Source organism: Hypanus sabinus, unplaced genomic scaffold (genome assembly GCF_030144855.1).
Source record: "Hypanus sabinus isolate sHypSab1 unplaced genomic scaffold, sHypSab1.hap1 scaffold_1999, whole genome shotgun sequence".
NCBI classification, from domain to species: domain Eukaryota; kingdom Metazoa; phylum Chordata; class Chondrichthyes; order Myliobatiformes; family Dasyatidae; genus Hypanus; species Hypanus sabinus.
In genome coordinates, this window is record NW_026780099.1 from 32,200 (window position 1) to 53,762 (window position 21,563).

Below are 21,563 nucleotides of genomic sequence, written 5' to 3' on the forward strand. Positions count from 1 at the left end.
AAAGTGTTTGTATGTGATACAATTACAGACTTTTAATTGTGTTCTGGTGCGGTAATGTTGTCTCCTGCTTTGGCTTTACTGATTGCAATGGGACAATTGCCCTCAAAGTAACAGAGGTTCAAGTTGATGTCAACATACTGGATTAATTTGCGGGTCAAGGAAATGATCATCCTGTTAAAGTTGTGCTAGAGGACGGTTGGGAACATCACTAGAAGAGTGTTTTTTGTTTTGGGTGGCTGGGTTCTTACCATGCTGCGAATATGGGTGTATTTGATGACACAGTATGTCCCACTGTAGCGTTCTCTGTAACCCCACATTGTTTTTTCCATTGACTTCAGGTGATTTTACTTTTTACACGATCGGATTCGGTTCTGCCTGAGAGTCTGTTGGTCATCAGTATATTAATGAAAGTTATTATCATACAGTAACCATTTTTACAGATGAATCAAAAGATAATTTAATTGGGGATGTTGGTGTGGCTGTTTTTGTGTGCCTGAATAGCAGGTAATGATAAAGAAATGACTTATAGCCATTTATCAGCATAGAAAGCAGAATTCTTTGCCAACAGTTTAGGCTTACAGTGGATGGAGGAAATTGGTCCTTATAATTTGCTCAGAATACATTTCAGTTTTGATGAGTCTTAAACAGGTCATTCTGGCAGTAGGTCAGATTGACTGTTGGAAACTTGACAAACGGTATTTCATATATAAAGTTTGATTTATATGTCTGCACATTATGGGGCCTGCATATCACACTGTTGAGGGAAATGATGATGTTGACTGTTTAGCACCAAAAGCTGTTAAATGTTAAGCTGTGGATATAGACCTTCCACTTAGCAAATTAGAAGCTAAAGGGTTGGTAGTGTTAAGAATTAGGGGCTTATGGCAAGACGTAGGATAATGGACGTAAAGACAGACACCTTTCCAGAATACATAAACCTGTTGGGTTTATAGAAGAAGGGCTTAAAACAAGGGAAGGAATGATATTCACATGACAGAAATATCCACACTATGCTTAATTATGCCTTGTAACTAATTGGAAAACTTCATTCTGTGTCGTGTACATTTTGTCATTATGAAACCGTCGAAACACATACTATTTCAATGTGAAGCGTACAAGGCTGAAGAAAAATCAAATGCAGTCTTCAGTACAATCTTTGCGAGGGTAGATAGTTTTCAAATAAAAGCTATTAAATTATGGGACTGACTTTAAATCAATTCACAGTTTGAGCTGGAAAAGGCACGTAATAATTGTGTTAAACGTAAGGAAATAACATAAAGGGTAGCAAAGGTGAGTGGGCTGTTGGATTACTGAGATGCTCTTTTTATTTATTTATTAAATTTTTAGAAAATTACAAAGAATAAATGTAATGAAAAATTAGTAAGAAAAAGAAAAATAATATTAGTCCTCCTCCCCATCCCCACCTTAACCCTTATCTAAAGAAAGAAATAAAGAAGAAAAAGATTGCCTCGATATTGGAGGATACCCACATGCTCCATGGAGTTCAAAATAATTTTAATATTTATTCTTACTTTCCCCAATTACATTATAATTTTATCTTCAAAGGACCTATATATTTAATCCTATCTTTTGTAGGTATGGGAGCCAAATTTTTAAAAATATATCATATTCATTTCTTAGATTATATGTAATTTTTTCAAGTGGAATACAACTATATATTTCATTATTCCAATAATCCATAGTTAAATATAACTCAGATTTCCAAGTAATTGCGATAACTTTTTTAGCTACTGCCAATCAATATTTATAATTTTTTTCTGATACATATTCAATTTAATTTTCGGTATTGTCCCTTCAATATCTCCTAATAAAAATAATATTGGACTATTTGGGAGTTGAACTCCAGTACTTTGTTCCAATAAAAGTCAGATATATCGAAAATGGTTGAATTTTAAAACAAGACCAAGTAGAATGTAAAAAAGTACCAATTTCTTGATTACATCGAAAGCATTGGTCAGACATATTTGAATTTAATCTATTTATTTTCTGTGGTGTTATATATAATTGATGTAAAAATTATATTGTATTAATCTAATTTGAACATTTATTGTATTTATCATACTATCAGAACATAATTTTGACCAACTTTTTCCAACAATTTTAACATTCAAATCAGTTTCCCATTTTTGTCTTGATTTATGAATTCCAGATTCAGTCTGTTTTTGAATCAAATTGTACATACAAGATGTAATTTTTTAAATTTTTCCTTTTTGAATTAATATTTCTATTTCACTAAGTTTTGGCATCAACATTGTTTGACCCAGCTTTTCTCGTAATTGTCCTTTAATTGAAAATAAGAGAAAAGAGTGTTGTTTGATATTTTATATTTATTTTTTCATTGCTCAAACGACATCAATACAATTACATATATATTTAATCCCCTTTTGGAACCAATTATGTAAAAGTTTATTATCCATTGTAAAAGGAATAAGCCTATTTTGAATTAAAGTTTATTTTTGCTAATAAAGATTTCTTTATCTTATCGTCCATATTTACCTTATTCCATAAATCATTCAAGTGTCTTAATATAGGAGATTCTTTTTTTTTCCCGTATCAATTTGGATTCCCATTTATATGTAAAATCTTCTGGTATGTTTTCTCCTATCTTATCTAATTTTATTCTAATCCATGCCGGGTTTTTTTTTCATCAAAAAAAGATGCAATAAATCTAAGTTGAATTGCTTTATCATAATTGTTAAAATTTGGAAGTTGTAACCCTCCTAAATCAAATTTACATCTCAATTTTTCCAATGATATTCTTGACATCTTTCCTTTCCAAAGAAATTTCCTTACATATTTATTTAGTTCTTGAAAAAACTTCTGCGGTAATTGTATTGGTAAAGTTTGGAATATATATTGCAATCTATGGAATATATTCATTTTTACAGCATTAACTCTACCTATTAATGTTATTGGTAACATCATCCATTTATCAAGATCCTCTTTTATTTTTTTTTAATCATGGCAAATAATTTTGTTTATATAAATTTTTTACATCATTGTCAACTCTGATACCTAAATATTTTATCCCATTTATTGACCATCGAAATTGAGTTACTAATCGACATTGATTATAATTTCCTTTTGTAAGGGGTAAAATTTCACTTTTATTCCAATTTAATTTATACCCTGATACTTTCCCGTATTCTTCCAATTTAAAAGATAATCTTTGCAAAGATTGTAATAGGTTTGTAAAATAAATCAAAACATCATCAGCAAATAAATTAATTTTATATTCTTCTTGATTAACTCTAAAACCGCCAATATCTGAATCTGTTCTAATTAATTCAGCTAATGGTTCTTTTGCCAATACAAATAAAGCAGGTGATAACGGGCAGCCTTGTCCAGTTGACCTCGTTAAGCAAAATGGTGTTGAAATCTGAGCATTTGTAACTACTTCAGCTTGAGGATTAGTATTTAAGGTTTTAATCCATTGTATAAAAGATTTTCCTCGCTCATATTTTTCCAATACCTTAAACAAAAAAATCCCATTCCAATCTATCAAATGCTTTTTCTGCATCCAAAGCAAATGCCACACTCATTTCCTCTCTTTTTTGTGCCAGATGAATTATACTAAGTAACCAGGTTAGATTATCCATTGATTGTAATAAAATCTGTTTGATCCATATGCATTAATTTTGGTAAATATTTAGATATTCTATTAGATAAAATTTTTGCTATTATCTTATAATCTGTATTCAACAAAGAAATAGGCCTATATGATGTTGGTTTTAGAGGATCTCTTTTTTTGGCAATACAGTTATGATCGCTGTTAAAAAAGATTGTGGGAGTTTATGCATTCTTTCCACTTGGTATATTAATTCCATAGAGGGAGGAATTAATATATCTTTAATTTTTTTTATAAAATTCAGGAGGAAAACCATCTTCTTCTGGGGATTTGTTACTCTCAAGTGATCCTACAGCTTCTTCAACCTCTTTTAATGTAAAGGGCATATCTAATCCTTTCTGTTCTTCCAAATTAAATTTCGGAAGGGTTATTTGTGATAAAAATTTATCCATCTCAGTAATCTTATTTTGTGATTCTGATTGATATAGTTCAGTATATAAAAAAAAAATAAAGTTTCATGAATTTCCAAAGGTTTATCAGCAACCTTATTTACACTTGTTCTAATTGCATTTATTGTTTTAAAAGCCTGTTCTGTTTTCAACTGCCAAGCAAGAATTTTATGTGATCTTTCACCTAATTCGTAATATTTCTGTTTAGTTCTCATAATTACTTTTTCTGTACGATATGTACGATATTATATTGTAGTTTTTTATTAACAAGTTGTCTTTGTTTTTGTTCTGTCATATATCTTTGAGATTCTTTTTCTAACTTTATATCTTTTCCCAATTTTCCTTCTTAATTTTAGATGTATAACTTATAATCTGACCCCTTAAATATGCTTTCATCGCTTCCTATAATACAATTTTACCCTCAACTGAATGTAAATTTGTATCCAAAAAAAATTGAATCTGTTTTTTCATAAAATCACAAAAATCTTGACGTTTTAATAAAATTGTATTAAATCTCCATCTAAGCTTTATGTCTATTTGAATAAAATGAATAATCTCTTTCTCTTGGATTAATTTTCCTCCATATATCAATCAGGTTTAAATCTTTCATTAATGATAAAGTTAGTTTTATTTCTTTTAATTTTGTAACAACTGTAGTTGACCTTTCCAAAACTGGATCTAAACAAAAATTAAAATCTCTGCCTATTAATATTTTATCATTTGCGTCAGCCAAGTTCAAAAAATCTTCTTGTATGAATTTTGCATCATTTTCATTTGGTGCATAAATGTTCATAAAATTTGCATAATTCTGAAAAAATTTGACAATGTATAATCTCGTATCTCCCCACAGAATCAATTATTACATTTTGTATTTTAATTGGTAAAGATTTATTAACCGAAATTGCAACTCCTCTCGATTTTGAATTAAATGAAATTGCTATAACATTTCCAACCCAATCTCTATTTAATTTCTTATGCCTGTGAACTTACTGAACACATCCTTGCCAGAAAAAAAAACTTATCCCAATCCACTCTTCCTAGATCCTTTTTCATTTCCACAAAATTGGCCGTTCTCCAATTTTACCGGAACGTTAAGCTGCCAGTTCTGCCCCTCACTAATAGCAGTCATGTCGTTATCCCACGTGTCAACCCAAGCCCTGAACTCATCTGTTTTACCGACAATACTCCGTGCATTGAAATAGATGTACCTGAGAATATGTATATCATCTGCTTTTTTTTCATTTCCGTTTATACATGCAGTCCTCTCATGTTCCTTATCCTCCTGCACCTCACTATCTGCTCTGACACTCTGGTTCCCCTCCCTCTGCAAATCTGGATTAAATTCCCCGGAGCAGCACTGGCAAATCTACCCGCAAGAATGTTATTCCTCCCCCCTCCCCCCCGCCCAGTTTAGGGGCAAACCGTCCCGTCGGAACAGGCCCCACCTTCCCGGGAACAAAGCCCAATTGTCCAGAAACATGAAACCCTCCCTCCTGCACCATCCCCTGAGCCACGTATTTAGCTGCACTCTCCGCACATTTATATTTACAGGGACTTTACTCCTGACGCCGGTCCCGGGACCCGACCCGTTTACAGACCCGGAGCGGAACCGGAGCAGATTCTCAGCCACTGGTTCACATCCCAGGTCCGGAAGAAAGGATAAAGTTTCCCCGTGAATTTATTCCCAGTGAAGCTGTGGAGATGGGACTTGGTCTCCGCGTTGTAAAATGAAACTGTCCCGGACTCGTAACTGAGATAAACTCCCACCCTCCCGGGGATGGGACCGGCAGCGAGACGGGACTCGGGGGAGGGGGGACCGGACACGTCATAATCCCGATGTAACACGTCATAATCCCGCCCGATGACCCAGAATCCGGTCTCCGGACTCAGACTGACCCATTCCTCCCTCTCCACAGACTCTGAGGCGACTCCCAGACACCAGAACCGAATCCCCGTCACCTCCACCTCCCAGTAATGTCTCCCCGATGGGAATCCCTCCGATCCCAGCACACATTCCCAGTCTGTGAATCTCTTCCCGGTGTCAGGGAGATTCCTCCGGGTCCGGGTCCATCTCACACTCTTCCGATCCCCAGACACCTCGAGCCACGGACTCGCCGTTTCCACATCCAGGGTGACAGAGACTGGGGGGAGAAGCAGAGAATTAGAGAGTCCCCGGGGATCGGGGGGAGACTCGGACAGCGCGGCCCCGGGGATCGGGGGAGACTCTGTCCTAAATGGACATCCCTATAGTCGGAGGCTGTGCTCACCGTTCTCGACCCACCCACATCCTCCCAACATCAACTCTCTCCAGACAGGTGTCAGAGAGATCTGGCGAGACCCTTCATCAGGACCTGTGCAGCTTGGATTACCAGCATCTGTAGATTTTCTTGTGTTTGATTTTTAAAGCAGGAGTTATTTTATCATGAGCTGATCCATTTTCCCATTCTCCCATTTAGTCCCACTCTCCCACCCTCTCACCATGACCTTTGATGCCCTGTCTACTCACATACCTATCAATCTCTGTCTTAAATACACACAATGACTTGGCTTCCACTGCCGCAAGAAATACACAGATTCACCACCCTCTGGCTAAAAAAATTTCTTTGCATCTCCATTCTGAATGGGCGCCCTTCAATCCTTAAGTCATGCTCTCGTACTAGACTCCCCCACCATGGGAAACAACTTTGCCATATCCACTCTGTCCATGCCTTTTAACATCCGAAATGCTTCTGTGAGGTTCCCCCTCATTCTAAACTCCACGGAGTACAGTCCAAGAGCGGTCAAACATTCCTCACATGTTAACACTCTTATTCCAGGAATCATTCTCGTGAATCTTCTCTGAACCCTCTCCAATGTCAGAACATCCTTTCGTAAATAAGGAGCCCAAAACTGCACACAGTATTCCAAGTGAGGTCTTACCAGTTCCTTATAGTGCCTCAACATCACATCCCTGCTCTTATTTTCTATTCCTCTAGAAATGAATGCCAATATTGCATTCACCTTCTTCACCACCGACTCAACCTGGAGGTTAACCTTAAGGGTATCCTGCACGAGCACTTCCAAGTACAATTGCATCTCAGAATTTTGAATTCTCTCTCCATTTCAATAATAGTCAGCCCGTTTATTTCTTCTACCAACGTGCATGACCATACACTTTTAAACATTGTATTTCATTTGCCACTTCTTTGACCATTCTCCCAATCTATCCAAGTCTCTCTGCAGACTCTCTGTTTCCTCAGCACTACCGTCCCCTCCACCTATCTTTGTATCATCAGCAAACTTAGCCACAAAGCCATCTATTTCATAATCCAAATTGATGATATACAATGTAAAAAGAAGTGGCCCCAACTTGGAGCCATGTGGAACACCACTGGTAACTGGCAGACAACCAGAATGGGATCCTTTATTCCCACTCTCTGTTTCCTGCCAATCAGCCAACGCTCTATTCACATAAGTAAATTTCCCATAATTCCATGGGCTCTTATCTTGTTTAGCAACTTCATGTGTGGCACCTTGTCAAAAGCCTTCTGAAAATCCAAATACACAACATCCACTGCATCTCCCTTGTCTAGCCTACTTGTAATCTCCTCAAAAGATTTCAATGGGTTTGTCAGGCAGGATTTTCCTTTAAGGCAACCATGCTGAGTTTGGCCTATCTTGTCATATGCGTCCAGGTACTCCGTAACCTCATTCTTGACAATTGACTCCAGAAACTTTACAACCATTTCTCAATCTAACAGGTCTATAATTTACTTTTTGCTTCCTTGCCCCTTTCTTAAATACCAGAGTGGCATTTACAATCTTCCACTCCTCCGGAACCATGCCAGAATCTATTGACTTTTGAAAGATCATTGCTAATGCCTCCGCGATCTCCACAGCTACTTCCTTCAAAACACAAGTGTGCATTCCGTCTGGTCCTGGAGATTTATCTACCCTGAGACTATTCAGCTTCCTGAGTACTTTCTCTGTCGTAATTGTGACTGCGCACACTTCTCTTCCCTGACACCCTTGAGTGTCCGGTATACTGCTGATATCTTCCTCAGTGAGGACTGATGCAAATACTCGTTCAGTTCCTCAGCCATCTCCTTATCTCCCATTACAATTTCTCCAGCATCATTTTCTATCTGTCTAATATCCACTCTCAACCGTTTTTTATTCTTTATATACTTGACAAAGCTTTTAGTATCTTCTTTGATATAATTTGCAAGCTTCCTTTCATAGTTCATCTTTTCCCTCTTAATGGCCTTCTTAGTTTCCTTTTGTAAGCTTTTAAAATCTTCCCAATCCTCTGTCTTCCCACTAATTTTTGCTTCTTTGAATGCCCTCTCCTTTGCTTTTACTTTGGCTTTGACTTCTCTTGTCAGCCACTTTGGCTTTGACTTCTCTTTTTCCATTTGAAAAATTCTTCTTTTTTGGAATATATCTGTCTTGCACATTCCTCACTCCTCACATAAACTCCAGCCACTGCTGCTAGGCCGTCCTTCCCTCTAATGTCCCTTTCAAGTCAAATTTGGCCAGTTCCTCTCTCGTGCCACTGTAATTTCCTTTACTGCAATACCGACACATCGGATTTCGGCTTCTCTTTCTCAAATTTCACAGTGAACTCAATCATGTTACGATCACTGCCTCCTAACGGTTCCTTCACCTCAATCTCTCTAATCTCCTCTGGGTCATTACACAATATCCAATCCAGTATCTCTGATCCCCTAGTGGGCTCAACAACAAGCTGTTTTGAAAAGCCATCTCGTAGACATTCTACAAATTCTCTCTCTTGAGATCCAGTGTTGACCTGATTTTCCCAATCCACTCGCATGTTAAAATCCCCACAATTATCATAACACTGCCCTTGTGGCAAGCCTTTTCTATTTTCTGTTGTAATTTGTAATCCACATCACTGCAGCTGTTAGGAGGCCTGTAGATAACTGCCATCAGGGTCCTTTTACCCCGGCGATTTCTTAGCTCAACCCAGAAAGATTCTGCACTTCCGATCCTATGTCACCTCTTTCTAATGATTTAATATCATTTCATACCAATAAAGCCACGCCACCCCCTCTGCCTACCTGCCTATCCTTCCGATACACCGTGTATCCTTGGACGTTCAGCTATCACAGCCATGCATCCTTTAGCCACGTCTCAGTGATGGCCACAAGATTATACCTGCCAATCTGTAGCTGTACGACAAGATCATCCACCTTATGCCTTATGCTGTGTGTATTTAAGTATAACACCTTAAGTACAGTATTTGGTCAGTTTTGCTTTGATTGCACTGCAACTCATCCCAGTGGCTGCAAATTTGCCCCATCACCTGCCTGTCCTTCCTGACATCTTTACTGCTCACTATCTTAGATTTATAGATTCCCTCTCCTCCACTCTAACATTCCGGTTTACCACCTTCCTGCCAAATTAGTTTAAACCCTCCCTAACAGCTCTATTAAACATTCCTGCGATGATATTGATCCCCTTCGGGTTCAGGTGTAACCCGTCCTTTTTGAACAGGTAATACTTCCCCCAGAAGAGATCCCAATGATCCAAGAATCTGAAGCCCTGCCCCCTGCACTAGTCTCTCAGCCACGCATTCATCAGCCTGATCCTACTGTTCTTGCCCTCGCTAGCACATGGCACAGGTAGCAATCCTGAGATAACTACCCTGGAGGTCCTGTTTCCCTGCTTCCTTCCTAACTCACGGAAATCTCTCTTCAGGACCTCCTCCCTTTTCCTCTCTATGTCATTGGTACCAACATGTACCAAGACAGCTGGCTGCTCGCCCTCTCCCTTCAGAATATTCTGGACCTGATCCGAGACATCCCGTACCCTGGCACCTGGGAGGCAGCCCACCATGCGGGTATCTCTACCAGGCGCACAGAATCTCCTGTCTGTTCCCCTGACTATGGAATCCCCTATGACTACCGCATTCCTCTTCTCCCTCCTTCCCTCCTGCACAACAGCGCCAGGCTCAGTGCCAGAGACCCGGTCACCGTAGCCGTCCCCTGTCAGGTCATCCCCCTCAACAGCATCCAAAACGATATACTTGTTGCTGAGGGGGGCAGCCACAGGGGTGCGCTCCACTATCTGGGCATTTCCCATCCCTCTCCTGACAGTCACCCAGTTTTCTGACCCCTGTAGTCTAGGGATGACTACCTCCCTGTAGCTCCTGTCTATCACCTCTTCATTTTCTCTAATAAGCAGTAGGTCATCAAGCTGCTGCTCCAGATCCCTAACACAGTCTCCGAGGAGCTGAATCTCGGTTCACCTGACGCAGATGTGGCTATCAGGGAGGCTGGAGGTCTCCCAGGATTCCCACATCTGACACCCTGAACAAAGCACGAACCCTGCAGACATGCTACCTAATTCTTCAGGAATGAAACAAAGAAAGATAGGTCTACTCACCCACTTACTTCACCAAACACACAAACTTTTTAAACCGTTCGCTAATGTGCCCTGCTGTTCTCCCGTCCATTGGGCCGATTTGCCAAGGGGAGAAAAAGAGTCGGTGCCTCGCTCTCGCCTCGCTTTCGCCTAAGCTCGTTGAGCCAAAGCCCTACACTCTGCTGCCACCCACTCCGCTGCCCGCTGTATAGGGTGGTCATCTTTTTAAACTCTCCGCGCTGTCCTGCGCAGTCTCGCCGTTCTTGTACGCAGTTTTTTTTTACACTGTCTTCCTTCAGAATTTAGCTCCCACGCCGCCCTTCTTGTCCCAATCTAAAAAACCACCTTCAGTCGTGTATTCATCAGCCTATTCCACACTGTCCACATGAAATTCAGCAAGGCCTTTGATGTCGATGACGGACCACACTTGGAGCATTGTCTGCATTTCCGGTTCCCGAATATGGGGAGGATGTCATTACACTGGACAGGAGGCTTCAGGAGGATGTTACCAGGACTGGGGGCTTGGGTTAAAAGCAAAGAGTGAGTAAGCTTGGGCTATTCAGCTGTAGTGTAGGATGTTCAGGTATGACCCCTTATCAAGGTAAATAATTCTAAGGAGCTTAAATAACGTTCTTTTTCCAAGAAATGGGAGCACAGAACCAGAGGCATCAGACTGAAAGTGAGATGGGAAATTGGGTAACATTCTCAGAGAGAGGGAGGTTGGTGAACGGAATTTGCCCTCAGACGCTGTAGAAACAGGTAAAAAATAACATATTTTAAAATAAAAACACAGATGGGAAATGGTTAGAGGGATGGGGGGGGGGTGTGTGCAAATACACACAAATGGGCCATGCTCAAGAAGACATCTTAGTCTTGCAGATTGATGAAGTGGGCCGTGAGTTCAACATCCATCAAACCCTCCCAGATCATCCTCCTGAGGAATCTCACCCCGGAGTCTGTCTGTGAAGTGTTGATGTGACGTCACGTCAGAGGGCAGCTCAGTGCCACAGAACAGACAGACTGGATAAGGACGGCAGATTTCAATTCTAAATGGGAATTTGTGCCTATTTCTGTGGCAGAGTGTCACACTCTGATAGTGTGTGTGTGTGCGTGTGTGTGTGTGTGTGTGTGTGTGTGTGTGTGTGTGTGTGTGTGTGTGTGTGTGTGTGTGTGTTGTGTATACACATTTAAGGATAGTGTGCACATTGAAGAATTTGTATGTTACAGTGTGTCATCACATGTCTGGTGTGTGTTGACAATGTGTCACACGTGATTGAGTTGTTTAAATGAATAAGTGACTATCTCTGAAGAGACTGGTTTCCAGGTTACTGAGGGAAATAACAACGTACATTGCTGAGGCTCTGACTACAATCTGCCAGTCCTTCCTGTGTATGTGTGTGAGGGAGCTTTGCCAGGCCGGTTATGCTGTGTGTGCTTCTCCCGAGATGAAATCTTGACCCATGTCAATGCTTGTTGGTGTGTCCGAGCTCATTCTCACAATGCTTCAATGTAGTGGTCTGATCACCATAAGACATAGGAGCAGAATTAGGCCATTTGCCCATCGAGTCTGCTCCAACATTCAATCATGGCTGATCCCTTTTTTCCCTCCTCAGCCCCACTACCTGACCTTCTCCCCGTAACCTTTGATGCTGTGTCCAATCTAGAACCTATCAAGCTCTGCCTTAAATACACCCAACAGGTTCCACAAATTCACTAGCTGCTGGCACAAATTTCTCCGCATGTTTTAAATAGATTCCCCCTCTGTCTTGAGCCTGTGCCCTCTTGTCCTAAACTCCACCACCATGGGAAACATCCTTTCCACATCTACTCTGTCTAGGACTTTCAACATTCGAAAGGTTTCTAGGACTTTCAACATTCGAAAGGTTTCAATGAGATCCCCCCTCATCTTTCTAAATTCCATCGAGTACAGACACAGAGCTATCAAACTTTCCTCGTATGATAACCCTTTCATTCCTGGAATCATCCTTATGAAATGAACCTTCTGCAATGCCAGCACATCTTTTCTTAGACGAGGAGCCCAAAATTGTTCACAATACTCATGGTGAGTGCCTTATAAATCCTCAGCATCACATCCCTGCTCTTGAAATGAATGCTATTTAAACCGATTGAATTCAATGCTAACATTGGATTTGCCTTCCTCACCAGTGACTCTACCTTCAAGTTAACCTTTAGGGAGTTCTGCAGAATGACTGCTAAGTCCAATTTCGTCTCAGATTTTTTGATTTTCTCCCCATTTGAAAAAAAAATCTGCACATTATTTCTACGACCAAAGTGCAGGACCATGTATTTTCCAACATTGTATATAATTTGCCAATTTCTTTCCCATTCTCCTCATCCAAGTCCTTGTCCAGCCTAACTGTTTCCTCAACACTATCGGCCCCTCCGCCAATCTTCGTATCATCTGCAAAACCTGGAAACAAAGCCATCTACTCTAGGACAAGAGGGTGTGACTTCGTGATTGAAGGACGTCCTTTTAGAACTGAGATGTGGAGAAATTACTTTAGTCAGTGTGTGTGGAGAATCTGTGGAATTTGTTGCGACATGTGGCTGTGGAGGCCAAGGCATATTTAAGGCAGAGATGTACCGGTTCTCATTTAGCCAGGGCATCAAATGGTATGGGGTGAAAGCAGGGGAGTGGGGATGTCCGGAAGAATTGGGTCTTCCCATGACTGAATATTGGTGCAAACTCAATGGGCCGAATGGCCTATTTCTGCTCCTATATCTTATTTTCTATTCCATCAGCTAAATCTTGATATACAGCATACAATGAAGGTGTCCTAACACCTGTGTCCCTGTGCAACACGAGTCACTGGCAGCCAACCAGGAAAGGTTCCGTTTACTCCCATTCGCTGTTTCCTACCAATCAGCCAATGTCCTAACCATGCCTGTAACTTTTCTGTAATACCATGGCCTCTTAACCTGGTTACCACCTTCATGCGTGGCACTTTGTCAAAGGCCTTCCGAGATTCCAAATATACAACATCCACTGCATCCCCTTTATTGATCCTGCTTGTAATCTCCTCAAAGAATCCCAACTGGTTTGTCAGACAGGATATTCCCTAACGAAGCCATGCTGACTTGTCCTATCTTGTCCAGTATCACCAAGTATTCCATAGCCTCACACTTAACAATTGACTCCAATTTCTTCCCAACCACAGAGGTGAGGCAAACTGGTCAATAATTTCCTTTCTGCTGCCTTCCTCCTTACTTAAAGAGTCAAGTGACATTTGCCATTTTCCAGTCCTCTGGCACCATGCCAGGGTCCAATGATTTTGAAAGATTATTTGGAATGCCTCCATAATTTCTACTGCGACCTCTTTCAGAACACTAGGGTGCAGTTCATCTGGTCTGGGTGACTTATGTATCTTTAGGGCTTTCAGCTTTTTGAGCAGCTTCTCCCTTGTAACAGTAACTGCACTCACTTCTCTTCCCTCGCACTCTTCAACACCGGGCACAGTGCTGGTGTCTTCCACGGTGAATACTGGTGCAAAATATTTGGCTTATCTGCCATCTCTTTATCCTCTGTTATTATGTATCCAGCCTCATTTTCTAGCTGTCCTATATCCACTCTCATCTCTGTTTTATTTTTTTACAATACTTGAAAAACAATTTGATATTGTTTGCTATCTTGTTTTCCAAATATAGGTGTGTAAAAAGGGCCTGAAGGATCATTGGATACCAGAGTCACTCCAACCACAACCTGTACCAGTTGCTACCATCCGGGATACGGTACCGCAGCATAAAAGCCGGGAGCAACAGGCTCCGGGACAGCTTCTTCAACCAGGCCAGTTCAATTCAAATCAATTTCTTGTTTATTTTTTCCCACCCAATCATCCTTTTAGTTCCTCTCTGTAGATATTTCAAAGCTTCCCAATCCTCTTTCTTCCGAATAATTTTTGTTTAGTTGTATGCCCTCTCCTTTGCCTTTACATTAACTTGTCTTCCCTTGTCAGCCATGGTTGAACTATTTCGCCATTTGAGTATTTATTTATTTTTGGAGTATATCTATCCTCATTTTCCCAGAAACTGACACCATTTCTGCTCTGCTCTCATCCCTGCCAGCATCTCCTTCCAATTTGCTTTGGCCAACTCCTCACTCAGACCGCTGTAATTTCTTTCACTCCTCTGAAATACTACAATGTCAGGCTTTACTGTCTCCTTACCAGATTTCAAGTTGAACTCGGTCATGTTGTGAGCTCTGCCTCCTAAGGTTTCTTTTAACTATTCACCTCCGGTTCAATACATAACACCCAATCCAGTAGAGCTGTTCCCCGAGTAGGCTCAACGACAAACTGCTCTAGAAAGCCATCACATTGCATTCAACAAACTCACTCTCTTGAGATCCTTTACCAACCTGATTTTCCCAATTGACCTGCATGTTGAAATCTCCCATGATTATCATATCATTGTCCTTTGCATCAGCCTTTTCTATTTCCCGTTGTAATCTGTGGGCCTCAACCCACTGACTGTTGGGAGGCCTGTATATGACTGGTGTCTGTGTCATTTTTACTTTTGCAGTTCCTTACCTCAACCCACAAGATTCAACATCTTCCAATCCTATGACACATCTTGCTACTGATTTACCAGCAGAGCCACACCACCCCATCGGCCTTCCTTCCTTCCTCCGATACATTGTGTAACCTTGAACATTCAGATCCCAACTACAACCATCCTTCAGTCAAAATTCAGTGATGGCCAGAACATCATACCTAACAATCGGTAATAGTGCAACAAGATCATCCACCTTATTTCTCATACTCCATATATTGGAATATAACACTTGGTGTACTGTATCTGCTACCCTTTTTAATTCTGCATCCCTAATGCACTGATACTCACCCTACTGGCTGCAATTTTCTCCTCTCATCTGTCCGCCCTATCTGACAGTCTGACTGGACGCTATCTTTGCATTTTTACCATCAGTCTTATCCCTTCACTCCAGTTCCAACACCCCCCCCCCCACCAAATTAGTTTCAATCCTCCCCAACAGCTCTATCAAACCTCTCTGTGAGAATATTGTTCTCCCTCGGGTCGAGGTGCGACCCATCCCTTTTGAGCTGGTCATTCCTCCACCAGAAGAGATCCCAATGATCCAAGAACCTGAATCCCTGTCCCCAGCACCATCTTCTCAGCCATGTTTATCTGTCAAATTATCCTGTTTCTACCCTCACCAGCACGTATCACATGCAGCCATCTGGAAATTACAACACTGGGGGTGCTGCTTCTGAGCTTTCTACCAAGCTCTCCAAATTCTATTTTCAGGACCTCTTTGTTTTTACTTCCAATGTCATTGTCACAAATTTACAAAGATATCTGGCTCTTTTCCCTCCCTCTCTAAAATGCTGCGGACACGATTCGAGGCATCCCTGACCCTGGCACCCAGGAGGCAACATACCATTCGAGTGTCCCGTTCACATCAATAGATTCTCCTGTCTGTTCCCCTGACGATTCCCTAATGCACTGATACCCATCCCTGACCCTGGCACCCAGGAGGCAACATACCATTCGGGTGTCCCGTTCACATCAATAGATTATCCTGTCTGTTCCCCTGACGATTCCCTAATGCACTGATACCCATCCCTGACCCTGGCACCCAGGAGGCAACGTACCATTCGGGTGTCCCGTTCACATCAATAGAATCTCCTGTCTGTTCCCCTGGCGATTCAGTCCCCGATCACGACCACTCCCCTCTTCTGCCTCTAACAACAATGAGAGATGCTGATCCGGAAGGGGGAAGACCTGTGTCAGTCAGAGTCTGCACTCACAGGGCACATGAACGACTTGTGTATTTTCCTGACAATCCCTATCACCACACTGATACTCATTTTTATTCCTGACAATATTATTGTCAGTATTAAATTCTCAGCTCCTCTGGTAGATCCAAACTTATGTCCTGGTGTGTTAATGCATTTGCCTGGGTTTGGAACACAGTGGTTCATCTGACAGTCCCGTATATTGATTGTGTTGTGACCCTGTGCTGGTATGTTCAGGGGTCTGACATCTCCAGCTGACCATGTGACAGTGATGCCTCCCAGTCGGTGGGGTTGATGTGGAATAAACTTCAGTTCCCCTTCAGCCCAGTATTACAGACAATCTTTGCCTCACATTGGAACTAAATTGAGCTTCATAAACAAGGGGAAATGAATCGTTGTACGTTTTACCTCGATTAATAGCATCAAGCGTTTCTCTCAGCACTGTGTTCAACAAATAGGGGTGATCGAAGTTTTCAACCGGTAGGGTCTCATCTGTCACTGCTAATTCCTGGACATCGTCATTAATCCTGTAAATATTAAACTACTGGTTATAAATTGCTATTCTGAACTATCTTACAAATCCATTCAGTGTTTCAGTAAAGAGCCTGTCCTACCTCCTGTTCCGACGAGCTTCCTCCTGAAATAAATAAAACACAAATCTGATTAGACTTGGACTTACTATCCACATCCTGAATTTCATCCAAATCATTGCAAGGTGTTGAAAATTCCCACTCCCACAATCACTCAGACACACGGACAATACAGAACCATGAATTTACAGGGAAAGTTTCTGAATATCAGACCATTACTGAGAGGATGAAACTTACAGGGAAGACAGGACAGGCTGTGCATTATCATCTGGATATGACGTCAGTCTGATAGGATGGAGGAATTTAAGATCAGTGATGTATGTGATTGTGTGCGGGTGGAGGAAGTACCTCTATTTATGGGAAGACTCGTGGGGATATGTAATTCCAGATGGATTTTAACAAATTCCACAAGAAATTAAGTGAGGAGGATGTGAAACTCGCTGCCACAGGAGTGGATGAAATGGAACAGCAGAGACTGACTGTAATGGGGAGGCTGGATAAACACGTGAGGGACCAGGGAGTTCGGGGCACTGTTGCTGGGTGCGGTGAGTAGGTGGCAGGGGGCTTGTGAAGCAGGGAATCTGATAGAAGATGGACCTAATGGCCTGTTTATGATAGAGAATGGGATATAATCCCATGTGAAATATATCCAAAAAATAAAGAGACAGTGAAAGTTTCCATAATCTGATGGAAACCGGATATGGAGGATAAATCTAATGTGTGGGTCAAATTCTTTGTTCTCACTGATTGACTGAGCGACCCTCACACCAACTGCAACAGACACACTCACAGCCTGTGACTGGAACCGGGTGTTAATGGGAGTTTTAGAGGATATTTAATGCGGTAATTAAGGAAACAGTCAGCAGCTCTGTGTTATGATCGGAGTAAATAATTTCAGAGAAATTTGCATTCTGTCCTGGGATGTACAGAAGTTGTGGAAGCCCAGTTTTAGGATAATAGACAATAAACAATAAGGACAGGAGTAGGCCATTCGGCCCTTCTAGCCAGCACCATCATTCACTGTGATCATGGCTGATCATACACAATCAGTGCCCCATTCCTGCCCTCTCCCCATATCCCTTGACTCTATCTATAAGAGCTCTATCTAACTCTCTCTTGAAAGCATCCAGAGACTTGGCCTTCACTGCCTTCTGGGGCAGAGCATTCCACATATCCACCACTCTCTGAGTGAAAATGTTTTTCCGCATCACTGTTCTAAATGGCCTACCCCTTATTCTTAAACTGCGGATTCTAGTTCTGGACTCACCCATCAGCGGGAACATGCTTCCTGCCTCCAGCGTGTCCAATCCCTTAATAATCTTGTTATTATGGGACAACAACAACCCTGAATAGATGCATCAATGGTCTGGTGAGAAACAGTTTGCTGCCATTTGTAAATGCTGTGTGTAGGAGCAACACGTCTGTTTTCTGTCTGCATTGTATTCTGTGTTACGTGTTTATTATGGTAACTCGTCACGTGAGTGGGGACGTGGTAAAAGCGAAGGGAAAAAGTTAGGTATCTGTACTTTGTTCTGGGCAGTTTTGAGCTGGGGACGGGCGGATGTCATTCTGTTCTTGACCGCTGTGTTGCAGCTTACTTTACAATGAATTACCCTGAAGTTTCATCGCTTCGAGATTGTATTTTGCTAATGAAGGACTGAAAGCGTATTTTGGACATTTTCAAATGTCATTATTGGAGTGATTGGAGGGCGCATCATGCAAATATAACAACTTGTGTGAGGTCGCCAGCAGCGGCAATTGATTTGTTAGAATTGGCCGCTGTGCTGTGTTTATTTCAAATATACCACTGTTCATTTCGTGCCCTTTGACAGAAACAAAGTGAAATATAATCCCTCACCTTGAGAAACATCACACTGTCTTTTTGATCCATCTGTTCCTTTAACTTAGTGATTTCCTCCTGAATAATCCTTATATTCTCTTGAAGAGCTAGAAGATTTTTCTCCATTGGGTTGAGAATCCTCATCTCTTCTTCCCTGAGATTCCTGAGTAAGCTCTGCTCTTTCTCAGTGATAATCTGGCGCAGTTCAGCAAACTGGGATGTGATGTGGGACTGAAGGCTGTGTGACTGTTCCTGTCGAAGGAAAGGTGAAGATTAATATACTGCATTGCTGTGCTCTGTTTCCTTTTGTCGTTCAGTTCGGTCTATTGGAGTCCATGCTACTTCTGAGAGCATTCCCATCAACACCATTCCCTCACGTTTTCCTGAAACCTATTCTCACTTATTGACCGATAAACTCCCATCTGATTCACACACACGCTCCCCTCCTTTACAGGGTTAACGGTAATTAGCCATTCATCCAGCATGTCCTTGGGATGTGTCGGAGTCTCTCGTGGTCACAGGGACAGCATGCAAACTCCACACAGACAGCAGCAGAGGTCAGGATCTAACCCAGGTCACTGGAGCTGCGACGCTCGGCTATTCTGCATTAAATGGAGCAAAACTCGACAGTAATATCAGAAATTCCGCTCAGGAAGCCTCACCCGAACTCCGGAAATCTTCTCTTTCTGTTGCTGCTCCTTTTCCTGGAAGTCTGATTTCTTTTTTGTGAGAGAGTCTAGGGAAGATTTTAGCTGATCCTGGAAGTCCGAGAGTGAAGGAAATAGAAAGAAAGATGCATCAAAAGAAACAGGTGATCAAACCCGATTATCACACAAAATGCCGGAGGAACTCAGTGAGTCAGGCAGCATCTATTCAGGGGAAATAAACAGTCGGTGTTCCGGGATGAGACCCTTCATTAGGACTGGGAAGGAATGGGACAGAAGGGTGATGAAATGAGAAGCTGGGAGGGGACAGGTAGAAGAGGTAAAGGGCTGGAGAAGAAGGAATCTAATACGAGAGGACAATCGACCATGGAAGAAACGGGAGGAACTGGGCTGTTTGCGGCCCTGAATAGTGACGAGGGAGGAGGTTAGGAGTCAGGTGTAGCACTTGTCCCGCTTGCAGGTGTCGGTGCCAGGAGGGATCAGTGGGGAGGAGCGAGTGGATCAGGGCGATACAGTACGGGGAGCGCGATCCGTATAGAGAGCGGAGAGTTCCGGGGTGAGGAGGTGGGCTGTGAGACGGAGAGATGCTAGAATCCCGTTGGAGATGACGGAAGTTGCAGGGAGTGATATGTTAGTTATAGAGGCTCGTGTAGGACAAAGGAAATATTTTAAGTATTGAACTAACGTTAGTTTTTACCATATAATTTTTAACAGCTTCTTTAATCGGCCTGAAGCGGTGCTCTCGGTGTTCCTCCGCCACTGCACAGATCATACAGATCAGTGTCTTGTCCGTTTCACAAAACAGCTTCAGTTCTTCCTCATGTTCCTCGCAGTGACGTTTACTTTCCTTCCCTTTCGGATTCAGGTTTAGATTTCGAAATTTTTCAGCCAGATTTGCTAAGGCCCGATTCACCCTGAGGGTGCGGTCAGCAAACTCCTCTCTACATTCCGGGCAGGAGTTTCTCTCCTCCCTTTCCCAACACCGTGTGATACAAGACCGACAGAAGTTGTGTCCACACTCCAGTATAACCGGATCGGTGAAGAAATCCAGACAGACCGGACAAATCACCTCCTCGCTCAAACTCTCGGTCTCTCCTTTCGAAGCCATGTTAACTCCGGCACTTCCTGATTCAGAATGCTTTCACTTTCGGGGAGTTGCTGATCCCCTGCAGTACCGGGATTGTCCACTACGCGCGCTGCAGACTCGGGGAATCACACAACACACACACAATGCTGGTGGAACACAGCAGGCCAGGCAGCATCTGTAGGGAGAAGCACTGTCGACGTTTCGGGCCGAGACTCTTCGTCAGGACAGCTGGTGTGGTATACTGTGTCCGGTCTTCCCGGTGTGGCCTTTTATATATTGGTGAGACCCGACGCAGACTGGGACACCCTTTCGCTGAACACCTACGCTCTGCCCACCAGAGAAAGCAGGATCTCCCAGTGGCCACACATTTTAATTCCACTTCCCAGTCCCATTCTGATATGTCTATCCATGGACTCCTCTACCGTCAAGATGGAGCCACATTCAGGTTGGAGGAACAACACATGGGCAGCCTCCAAGCTGATGGCATGAACATTGACTTCTGTCACTTCCGTTAATGCCCCTCCTCCCCTTCTTACCCCATCAGTGACATATTTAGTTGTTTGTCTTTTTTTCTCTCTCTCTCCCCATCACTGCCTGTTCTCCATCTCCCTCTGGTGCTCCCCCTCCCCCTTTCTTTCTCCCGAGGCCTCCCGTCCCATGATCCTTTCCCATCTCCAGCTCTGCATCCCTTTTGCCAATCACCTCTCCAGCTCTCTGTTTCACCCCACCCCTCCGGTCTTCTCCTGTCATTTCGCATTCCCCCCCCCACTACTTTCAAATCTCTTACTATCTCTGCTTTCAGTCAGTCCTGACATCGACAGTGCTTCTCCCTATAGATGCTGCCTGACCTGCTGTGTCCCACCAGCATTTTGTGTGTGTTGTTTGAATTTCCAGCATCAGCATATTTCTTCGTGTTTGCTGCGGGAATCAACATGGTTTTGCTGGATGTGTTCAGTGGAAATTCTGACCATTTCTATGTTTAGTGTGTGAGCAACCCCATCTTGTAAAATCCCAGTGCGACAAAAACGTCAGCTGAATCTCAAAAGGCCCCATCCCTGCGGTCGGAAGGACCTTCCCCTGGAAGACGATTGAAGTCCTGCGCTGAAAGGAGAAGCCGTGGGGTGGTTCACTACTACAATAACTGTGAGGCTTCCTCAGCCAACCCGGCCTCTCCCTGTCCAGTGTAGAGGATCCCTGTAGTTC

At 42.4% G+C, this 21,563-nt stretch overlaps 1 protein-coding gene across 1 annotated transcript; it reads right to left on the reverse strand.

Moving 5' to 3' along the window:
* Nucleotides 1–1,307: 1,307 nt before the first annotated feature.
* LOC132387578 (nuclear factor 7, ovary-like) lies at nt 1,308–20,447 on the reverse strand. The gene is made up of 6 exons (XM_059959962.1): nt 19,971–20,447; nt 19,271–19,366; nt 18,627–18,860; nt 16,793–16,815; nt 16,587–16,705; nt 1,308–6,179 (listed from the first exon to the last, which is right to left on the reverse strand). Exons 1-6 carry the CDS (start codon nt 20,379–20,381, stop codon nt 5,629–5,631), a joined length of 1,434 nt encoding a protein of 477 aa, XP_059815945.1. The 5' UTR covers nt 20,382–20,447; the 3' UTR covers nt 1,308–5,628.
* Between the last annotated feature and the right edge of the window lie 1,116 nt (nt 20,448–21,563).

Excerpts from the sequence above, each read along its gene's own strand:
- LOC132387578 (XM_059959962.1), bottom strand. The coding sequence starts at position 20,381 with ATGGCTTCGAAAGGAGAGACCGAGAGTTTGAGCGAGGAGGTGATTTGT. Across the intron at positions 19,367-19,970 it reads AAGCTGTTAAAAATTATATG|GATCAGCTAAAATCTTCCCT; the intron begins GTAAAAACTAAC and ends TCGGACTTCCAG. Across the intron at positions 16,706-16,792 it reads GAAGCTCGTCGGAACAGGAG|GATTAATGACGATGTCCAGG; the intron begins GTAGGACAGGCT and ends TAATATTTACAG.